The sequence below is a fragment of the Somniosus microcephalus genome, chromosome 9, assembly GCF_052327205.1.
Source record: "Somniosus microcephalus isolate GS21.2 chromosome 9, FLI_Smic_1.0, whole genome shotgun sequence".
Taxonomy (NCBI): domain Eukaryota; kingdom Metazoa; phylum Chordata; class Chondrichthyes; order Squaliformes; family Somniosidae; genus Somniosus; species Somniosus microcephalus.
The window spans coordinates 23,776,987-23,788,049 of NC_140995.1; the positions used below are offsets into that span (position 1 = coordinate 23,776,987).

An 11,063-nucleotide genomic window follows, 5' to 3' on the forward strand; every position below is an offset into this window, starting at 1 on the left:
TGTCATTTGGACTGGCAAGTTATTTTGAGTAGCTCCAGTTAAGTTGCTGGACCGCAAAAGACATCATAAACCATTGTCGGAAATGTGGTATGGGGCCCAAAGTTTAAAGTGAGTGCTGTATGTGCCTTAGTAATCCATTGAAAGGTTTGTTTTAATGTATACAGTGTAGAATGTATTTGTGCCTTGGCGCACTGTAAGCCAACTGGCTGTGGGTCGTCATGCTTTTTAGAGTTAAAATGACAGGTTTATTCAGTATTCAACATCCAGGTTATCTGAGAACTACTGAGTTTAAAAATAAAAAAAAAACCCACAGGAATATCTTTAAATACACTTGTTATAATGGGCCGGATTTTCCGACCCCCACGGGTGTGTACGAGGTGTGTACACACACCCGTAGGGGCCTCGCAAGTGCCGGTTTCAGGCATGTGAAGCGCATGCGCTAAAACCCGGCACTTCCGATCTGTTAAGAATTCTCTTCACAGATCATCCGCCTGCCCGGAAGAAGGGCCTCCGCGGGCAGAGAACTCCGCTTTCTGCACACCCTCCGCCCGCTGAAAACCTTTAAAAATCTTACGCCTGGTAAAAGCAGTCACTGATTTATAATTTAAAAATACTTTTAAAAAAGCTAAGTTTATTTATAGCCCTGTAAAAAAAATTAAAAAAAAGTATTTTTTCCAAAAATTACATTTTTGTATAAAATATTTAATTTAATGTAATTTTAATTAATTTTAAATGTGATTTAAAACAAAAATTATTTAATGTTTTACTGTGGTTTTTTAAGTGATCCCCATTCATACTTTTGACAGATCTGTGCGTAGAGACTTGTCAAGTGTGCAGGGGGACTTCCTTCTTTCATTGGTTCCCCATGGCCCACGTGAACCCAGGGACGCTTGCGAACCGCCTGGGATCCCTGGGCCTCTGCGCATTTCGTAGAGCAGAGGCTCAGGATCGGAAATTCAGGCCCATTGCATCATTTTTCAGGAACTCAGTTTTACCACAGCACTTCCCAAAAATAACAATAACTTTGCCACTTTATAGGGAACTGATGAATTTTCCTAAAAGTCTGGGGATTTCACTGTTCAGAAGAAAATGCTGAAGTTGCATGATGTTTTAGTTACTGGGAATCACAGTTACACATTTTAAGGTACCGTTCCAAATTTAAGTAAAAGTTATGAAATAAGAAACTACTTTAGAAGAGTTTTGGTAATATGTTGGAATTGCAAGGTCTGAACCTACGAAATACTCTGAAATTTAGATGCCCTGAATCTGGAGGACAAGGAAGGAATCTGACGAAGGGATGCTGAATCCATGTTTTGTCAGAGAAACAGATGCCTTGCCCACATGGACACGAGAACTAACATTTTTATACAGTAAGGAATTTGGCCAGCTGTCATCATAAAAGGTACTCAATAGCAAGAGCCACTTTAGATTTGATATCAGCAGGCCTTTTCTTTGTCAAATATTGAAAAATTAAGTAACATTCGAAATGGTGGGAATCGGATGGGGCTGAACACCCAGCAAGTCTGCTCCTGCAGTGGTTAATATCGGCCGGACCTCCCACTCCTGCTCCTCCTGGCCCCACAATGGTCAGTTTAAAATTTGCCCTTTAAGACTATGGGCCCCGACAATATCACAGCTATTCCATTAAAGCTACAATACAGGCATCTGACAAAGTGGAAAATCGCCCAGGTATATCCTGTCCACAAAAGCAGGACAAATCCAATCCCATCAGCCTACTCTCAATCATCAGCAAAGTGATGGAAGGTGTCATCAACGGTGCTATCAAGTGGCACTTATTCATCAATAACCTGCTCAGTTTGGGTTCCGCCAGGACCACTCGGCTCCAGACCTCATTGCAGCCTTGGTCCAAACATGGACAAAAGAGCTGAATTCCAGAGGTGAGGGGAGAGTGACTGCCCTTGACATCAAGGCAGTATTTGACCAAGTTGTGACACCAAGGAGCCCTAGTAAAATTGAAGTCACGAGATCGGCGAAACTCTCCACTGACTGGAGTCATACCTAGCAGAAATGTTGTGGTTGTTGGAGACCAATCATCACAGCCCCAGGACATCACTGCAGGAGTTCCTCAGGGTAGTGTCCTAGGCCCAACCATCTTCAGCTGCTTCATCAATGACCTTCCCTCCAACATAAGGTCAGAAATGGGGATGTTCACTGATGACTTCATTCCTATTCGCAACTCCTCAGATAATGAAACAGTCTAATACTGTATGCAGCAAGACCTGGACAACATTCAGGCTTGGGCTGATAAGTGGCAAGTAACATTCACGCCCCACAAGTGCCAGGCAGTGACCATCTCCCAACAAGTGAGCGTCTAACCACCTCGACATTCAACGGCATTACCAACGCCGAATCCCCCACCATCAACATCCTGGGAGCGCTACCATTGACCAGAAACTTAACTGGACCAGCCACATAAATACTGTGGCTACAAGAGCAGGTCAGAGGCTGGGTATTCTGTGGAGAGTGACTCATCTGACTCCCCAAAGTCTTTTCACCATCTACAAGGCACAAGTCAGGAGTGTGATGGAATACTCTCCGCGTGCCTGGATGAGTGCAGCTCCAACAACACTCAAGAAGCTCGACACCATCCAGGACAAAGCAGTCTGCTTGATCAGCGCCCTGTCTACCACCTTAAATATTCACTCCCTTTCCCACTGGTGCACCGTGGCTGCAGTGTGTACCATCTACACGATGCACTGCAGCAACTCGCCAAAGTTTCTTCCACAGCACCTCCCAAATCCGCGACCTCTACCACCTAGAAGGACAAGGGCAGCAGGCGCTACCTCCAAGTCGCGCACCATCCTGACTTGGAAATATATTGCCATTCCTTCATCGCTGGGTCAAAATCCTGGAACTCCTTACTTAACAGCACTGTGGGAGTATCTTCACCACATAGACTGCAACAGTTCAAGAAGGAAGCTCACCATCACCTTCACAAGGGCAATTAGGGGTGGGCAATCATCCCTAATTGCCCTCGAGGGTGGTAAGTAAATAAAAAGAACTGCTCAATTTTAACTCGTTCTACCTGGTTCCCACTGGGCAGAAGGAGTTAAAGTTCCCCCTGAAGTCTTCAAGGTAGCTAATATCCAGAAAACAATTGAAATTTGAGTAGTGGTAACATTTGAGATGTTTTGGAAGCCTTTGTAAGTATGTACAATTTAACTGGAATGGATTCCTACCTGTTCAAAGTTTAAAACGTCTTGTGAATTGACTTCATTTGGTAGCAATGTTTTGACCCTGCCCCACTTAATGCATCAGCTCAGCATCACGTGCACTTTTGTGGTGTATTCTCAACTCTGTGTAAAATGTGTAATTCAGTCTGTTAAAACGGCCTTTGCATCTATTAGCTATCTTAAAACTGGCTTCTGGTTAATTGAGCATTTGTGTAACAAATAGAATCCCATTTATCTTTTAGTTCATGATTGTAAATCGAGGAGTTGACAATTCTACAGGACTGTTTTGGTGCCTACTTTAGGAAGTATTTCTGATAAAATAATCTCTCAGTAAAAAGCACCCACAGAACTAGTATGTTGCACTAAAAGTGCTAAATGCCAGTGTGTTTACACAGTATGTTTGCAACATCTATTGGTGACACTCAAGTACTGCAACTGTATAGTAATGACTGGCCTACACCTATGTGTCCTAAATATATTTACCTAGATTATCAAAAATCTTCTTTTACCTAATATTGTATGATTATAATATTGCAAGCCACCAACATTCATTAGTTTAGAGCAACTACTTAACATCATGGACCAATCAGGAAAATAAAATGTCTACTCTTTGGCTATTATGGTAGTTCCTATCCATATGTCAGCTCTTGTTCTTCCTTTCTCAATAAATTCTCCATTTGGACATTTTTCCCACTCCACTTCTGGGGCTAAACCTTGGTTCCACTCCCTGAGATCTGCCCAAGTGCTCCAGCTCTGCTCCCAAAGCCTATCCTGAGTACCATCGCTCCCTCACAAATGACCCAGTGGTTATCAGATGCACTAGACAATTGTGTTGTGGTTTCAGATTTAACATGACAGGAACTGATCCATTGTAGAAATACAGCCCTGGCTCCCCCCCTCACAACTTCTGTCCACTCCTGGTTCAATCCAGGCCCCAGTTTCCACTCTGCACAGTCCTCCAATGGTATCTCTCCACCTATCTCCAGTACTCACCCAACATGTTGGTTGCCATTTAGATACAATGCAAATTGAGCAAATAAGTGAAGGAACGTTTGTGAGGGCGATGTCACCTCTTGCGTCTCGCATGGAGATAAGAGGGAATGGAACTTGCATAAAGGGGAAGACAGAGTCTGAGAGTGTTCACTCCTGTATCTGGAACTAATTTTGTCAGGTTGTAGTTTGGTTATTGCTCAAATGACTAAGGAGGATATTGAATGCAAATAGGTGCATATTATTAAGGGTAAATTATAAAAGGTAAACTATAGTAGCTAAAGATATGGGGGTAGAGTTTCCGTTTTGGGCACAATTGGCGATCCGGACATAAATTGCGCCGTTTTGAGAAATGTGTTTTATCACACTCGAGTTTCTGCTCAGACTTATTTGCATATCACCAAACGCAAAATCTGCCATGAACCAGCGCCGTTGGCCATTGTTTTACAACATAAAAAATTTGCATTAAAAAAAAATTCCTCAATATATTTGAGTGGTAACTTGATGCCGTTTGATTAATACTGCTGAAAATGGGTTTATCACAAAAAATAAGCAATTTTAATTAGTCAATCCACCACCTGTGAGTAACCTGATTTTAAATGACTGAAAATGACTTTAAAAAAATATACAGAACTATTTGCTAGTTATATTAGGGCACAATAGTCAGTTCCTTAGTAAATTTTTAAAAAATTACATTCAAAAGCTTTTAAAACGTTCTTATTAGTCTTCTTACGCCCAAAAGAACCAGCTCAATTTTTAGACTCTCCTCGAAGGCCTGCAAACAAGCGCAATTAGCGGAAACTCCCAATGGTGATTAAATCATCCTGGGGCGTGGCCAGTTTTGTAGGCGGGGCTGGCTTCAAGAGCAATATTTCTTAAACTAGCGCAAAAGATAGCAGCAACACGATTTGCTGAATGTAATTTGCGCTGAAAAGTCTGCAATCTTTTGCGTGGGTTGTGCTGATTTCAGGCGAATTGTGCAGGGCACAACTGAGCAGAAAGTCTACTGTGATTCCCCCAAATCCCCCTCTTTCTTTTTTCCCCCCCCTCCCCTGGGACCAAGTGGATCACTGCAATATCCAATAAGATACTGAGGCATGCGGACCAAGCAGATCCTCGATTTGACCCCCATTCTCTACTATGTTTGGCAATTTCAGTAAGGGCAGTGTTGGGACTGCTTCATTTAACATTGGGTCCTTGGATCAGAGTGAGGGGAAAAATGCCTGAGATTCCCATTCCTGATTGCTGTGTAGTGATCCCTGCTGGAAAAGTATGTCTAATGAAGGTAGGAACAGTTACAAAAATATACTGCAGTTGGTTGTCCTTTTTCATTTGTTAATTCTTTGCTTCTTTTCCTCCAGGTGACTTGTAATTGCCCAGAGCCCCTATGTTACTATAAACTTGTATGGACTGGTCACAAGGCACTTTGGATGTGGAGACAAACTTTGTTTTTGCTGTTTGAATTTTCTTGACCAGACAACCAAAAATTGATTGGTTACAATACAAGCTTCATCCGAACATGATTCCTTCAGCTGACAAAATGAATTCCTTCCACAACATTGGCACTTCAGAAAGCCTTTTTGACATGAACTATTTTTCTTGGAATGTCCGTTGCACTGTGATTGCTGCTGGTTTTCTATTCTATTCTGTAGTCTTCATTGTTTCTCACGTGTTGTGCCTTGTACTGTCTGTGACCTACTGTTCTTTGCCAGCAAAGGAGAAGGTCTTCTGGAATCTCTCTGTCACTCGTGGTGTTTTTGGAATCCAGGGCATAGTTGCAGGTCTTTGGGCTCTCCTTAGAGATCCAGTCTTGCATGCGGATAAAATGCTAGGTCAACAGAACTGGTGTTGGTTCAATATCTTAACAGCATTTGGCTTCTTTGTGTTTGAGAATGCAGCTTTTCATGGGTCCAATGTAGTTTTCAAAACATTTGATGTGACCCTGGCTATCCATCACTTTTTTGCCCTTTCTGGCTTTGCCAGTGTTTTGATATGGGACAATTTAGGCCACTATTTGCCCATGATGATACTATTGTTGGAGATGAGCACGCCATTCACTTGCGTTTCTTGGATGCTGTTGAAGGTAAGAACATTAATTTTGCTCCATCTTAAAAGAAACGATGGGAACAGAAGGAATAAGATCATAACATTAGGGCTGTGTTTAGAATTTCTGTTTCAGATGGCTGAAACCAAATACGTTTGTGTTTATTCCTTGGAACAGGACACTGAATCTGAAGTCGGAGATTTGGCTCCAATTAAATTTGTTATAATTCCAAACGCACATCTGTCTAATCATAGTTTGCCCAGGCTGCAGTACCACTGAGTATTTCTGCTGGCGAGCTAAAGACCGTGATTCCTAATAGTTCAGTAGATCCACCAACAGGAACATAGTAGTTCTGACGCTATTTCTGAAGCACACGTACATGCCTCTGTCTTGCTGCACATTTAGGAAGTGCCACTATTTTCAGAAAAATATGTAGTCTACTAATGTTTCATTTTTTTTGCTCCAAAATATTGAACTATCTAATATTTGAATTAAGCAATGTAAATCTAACCGCATAGTGGGAATTTAATAATGCAAAACAAAAAATTATTGGATAATTTAAATTCAGTGTCACTGAATTAAGACAGATATATTGTACCATAGCTTCCCTAATTCTACCCACATTCAATGCTGCTAAATGAAATTACCTCCAATATCTTGCCACAGTGTAAGCATTTGCTGGCTTGTGAGCTCTGGACTGCTTTTTAGTTCAAACATGTTGCTGCTTTTACAAAGTGTATTCATATGGAATACTGATGAGACTTCAGTAAATACAATCTACTTCCATTTATATAATAAAACCAAGCGAATCAATAATAGCAATGAAAAGAGAAAAAAATACAGATGTTGGAAATTTGCTTTCAGTGTAGTAAAGTGTTGGAAATAGACAAGTACAGCATCTGGAAGCGGAAAGCTAAATTACCATTTTGGGGTGCGATCTTTCATCGGGTTTCTACTCAATGTGCTAACGGTCTTGTTTAATAATTGTATCTGAGTGCACATTAAGGTATCACATGATGGGGTGAAAGCAGTCAGTATAACTGGCTTGCTTCTGAAGGTGCTGTGTCATGTTGGAATACAGTTCACTGTGCTACTGTTATCCTCAAGTAGCTTGCTGAAACAGCCATTCTTTATGTATGTCAGCAGGATGTTTGACCACGGGGCATCACGCCTGACACAAGAACATAAGAAATAGGAGCAGTAGTAGGCCATTCGGCCCTTCGAGCCTGCTCTGCCATTCAATGAGATCATGGCTGATCTTCTGCCTCAACTCCATTCACCAGCCCTATCGCCATATCCCTTGATGCCTTTACTAGTCAGAAATCTATCGACTTCTGTTTTGAATATACCCAATGACTGAGCCTCCACAGCCCTCTGGGGTAGAGAACTCCAAAGATTCACCACCCTCTGTGTGAAGAAATTTCTTCTCATCTCAGTCCTGAATGGCCTACCCTTTATCCTGAGGCTGTGGCCTCTGGTTCTAGACTCCCCAGCCAAGGGAAACATTCTCCCAGCATCCACCCTATCAAGCCCTGTAATAATTTTGTATGCTTCAATGAGATCCCCTCTCATTCTTCGGAATTCAAGAGAATACAGGCCTAGTTTACTCAATCTCTTCTCATACGACAGACCTCTATGAAGCCCACACATCCACATTTCTGGCAGGGTTCACCTAGATAGCAACCGAGAATGGGAAACCCAATTGATTTCTCCACTTCCCGCCCCCCCCCCCCCCCCCAACCCATGGGTGCTGAAGCCAATTGAAGCAGCCCCTAATGCTGCCCCAACCAAGACAACACAGATTGGGACTGAACCTGGGACCTTCCTGGATTGTGTGGCTCAGATACTCACTTTCCTAATCAGCTGCGATATTGGGAATCAGCAATTCAGTTACTTTAAGTTGAGCTCGCGGAACAGCACCTCTTTCGATTAGGCACTTTACAGCCTCCTGGACTCAACATTGAGTTCAACAATTTCAGACCATAACCTCTGCCCCTATTTTTTCACATGGCAACTGTTGATGATTCTGCTATTCCCATTTACACCTCTTCCACACTTATCTTTTTGTTCCTTGTCCTATTACCATCTCCTTTTGCTTTACACCATCATCCCTTTTGTCATTTAATCTCTCCTGCCATCCACCCTATCACAGACCTTCCCTTTTGTTCTTTCCTCCCCTCCCCCCTTTCCCTGCCTCCGCACTTGCTTAACACTTGTTACATCTCTAACTTTTTCCAGTTCTGACGAAAGGTCATTGACCTGATAGGTTAACTCTGTTTCTCTTCACAGATGCTGCCTGACCTGCTGATTATTTCCAGCATTTCCTGTTTTTCAGGTTTCCACCAGCCGCAGTATTTTGCTTTTGTCTATGTGCTGTATTTTGACTGTTTAAAGATCACAGTACAATTTGAGGGAGCGAGGACAAATTTTGAGTTTGCCACAATATGTCTTAATTGTTTCTTTTAATCTTACCTAGGCTGGTTTTTCACACATCCTGTTCTGGAAATTGAACCAGTGGCTCATGATCCATTTGTTTCACTGTCGTATGATCCTCACCTACCACATATGGTGGGTGTGCTGGCAGAATTTGGAAACAGTAAAACTGTATTGTGCAGTCCCCCAGGCAATCGTGTTCTTTTCTGGACTTTTCCTCCTGACCTTCATAATCAACCCTTATTGGACACGTAAGAAGACATTACAGCTTTTTAACCCAGTTGACTGGAACTTTGCAAAGGAAACCAGCAGGAGGACAAACGGTGAAACAAACAACATTTTGAAGAAAACAACATGATGTAAAATATACAACTAATTTGGGGAAAAAATTTAACCGCAAACACGCAAAATGATGCTCTTAACGTGTTCAGCTGCACAAATCTACTGAGGTTAACTGCTGTGTTTGCGACGATTTTGAGTGTGACCTCTAACATGGCTGTGTGTGTGTGTTAATTATCTCCCTTATGCTAGCAAGATTGTGCAATAAGTCCTACACAAACCAAATACAGATGGGGCAAGAAAGGGTCTTGGCAAACTTTAAAGTTCAGATATTGGCTTAAGCGACAGCGTGAGATGTTTAGGTGCTAAATTTGAAACACTCATCTGACATCTCATTCTTGAGAATTTAACGATAGATTTTTGGCATCAAAGTATGAAAGTCCAATATTTTCTTTAAAAAAAAAATTCATAAGATGGTAATAAATCTTCATAAGTGAATATCTGAATAATTTCAATAGGTTTTGGGGTAAATGGTTACTTTAGTTTGCCATTGGAACCTTTCAAGACTGTTTGTTTACTTTCTACATGAGAAAGTTTGACTTACAATATATGTATTATATTCATACTAATCATGTATATGTACCCATTCCATGAAGATTGAACAGTAATACTTTGCTCTAATCATGTAACAATACATTCTACATTGGCTAGTTGCATTTCAGTATTTTTGTTGTCTTTATATAACTGTTGTGGGACAGTTGAACCTGTATTTTACATTTAATACTGCTGTTTTCACACATACAAATTCACACCAGCTGCGCATTGATATACTAATATATCTTGCAGTTGAAAAGCAGTGTATTTTTTAAATGGTGAGAGATTGGGAAATGTTGGTGTTCAGAGGGACCTGGGTGTCCTTGTACAACATGCAGGTACAGCAAACAATTAGGAGAGCAAATGGTATGTTGGCCTTAATTACAAGAGGAGTTGAGTATAAGAGTAAAGACATCTTACTGCAATTATATAGGGCCCCGGTGAGACCACACCTGGAGTATGGCCTGTAATTTAATCCTAATCAGTGTTCACAAATCTGCTAAATTTGTGATGCGTCGATCCATATGAAACCTGTTTCTATATATTACTGGGTGGGAAAATCCTACAAGAATTACAGAAGATTTGGCAATGGAAGTGCGACTCAGCCAGTTTTTATTTAACAACCATAGACACTTTTGAATTTATTTCAGAGAAGTTATCCTTGCATCTATTCTATACGTATTGCAAGTTGGCCAGTTTCCAAAAAATAACTCCACCATAATGCAATCCCATTGCATCTTGGATTTATAATTTGCCTCATATCTGATGTGCAGGGCCTTTTGACTTAGAAAAGCAATAGGATCTTTTGACTTGGATGTTCTATAGCTTCCTGAAGTTCTTCACTGTGATGCTGATAGCTCTGTTACTTTAGAAAAAAACCTCATTATACTTGTTTTTCAACAATATATCTCCCATGGCAATGCTCACAGGTGGTGTGAAGTGTTTTTGTGATATTGAGCTGCTAACCTGGCTTGTCTCTTTTAAAACCATTGTTTAAATAGGTCATGTATAACAATTGTAGTTGCTTGTAGATTTTTGGCTCCAGGTCAGAAGAAATCATTATGAAATGACTGGCTTTTTTTAAAAAAAAAATTAAAAAGTTTAAAATTTTTTTTTTATATTTCTAACAAACTGACAATTTGATATTTGGGCTGTGAAGTCTGCAATGTGAGGGACACATTTTTGATTCCAGAATTGTATTTAGCAAAATTGAGGCACTGACCACAGTAAGTTGGGAGTGCACTGTTTTTAGGTACAAGGATCATTCTGTTTTGGGACTTTTGACCATTTTGTCATGGAAAGGACTTGGGGATGGGTTATATTGACATTATTGTTTTTAAATTTAATAATCCACAAAGGGTTAAAATTTAGCCTGTAGCTGGAGACAGAGGTGTGTAATCAGAACAAACACTCCAATTTTCCCTATGGCTTTCCATAATGACTGGGGGCAATAGATAATTTTGTTATCTTTGTATGTGACTTGCAGCAGTCATTCACACCCGAGTCTCCTTGAAGAAAGCTGGCCCAGG

At 40.9% G+C, this 11,063-nt stretch overlaps 1 protein-coding gene across 2 annotated transcripts in view; it reads left to right on the forward strand.

The window, feature by feature from the left end:
- Window positions 1-10,641, forward strand: part of cln8 (CLN8 transmembrane ER and ERGIC protein) — a 33,352-nt gene extending 22,711 nt beyond the window's left edge. Inside the window, exons 1-3 of one of the 2 annotated variants that reach the window (XM_085996436.1) lie at window positions 1,260-1,402; window positions 5,546-6,267; window positions 8,705-10,641. In XM_085996436.1, coding sequence (XP_085852562.1) covers window positions 5,704-6,267; window positions 8,705-9,019 — 879 coding nt within the window. In that variant the 5' untranslated portion in view covers window positions 1,260-1,402; window positions 5,546-5,703 and the 3' untranslated portion in view covers window positions 9,020-10,641. Of the gene's footprint in view, window positions 1-1,259; window positions 1,403-5,545; window positions 6,268-8,704 lie in introns of those variants that run through there. The other variant, XM_085996434.1, reaches the window with a different exon arrangement.
- Window positions 10,642-11,063: the final 422 nt, after the last annotated feature.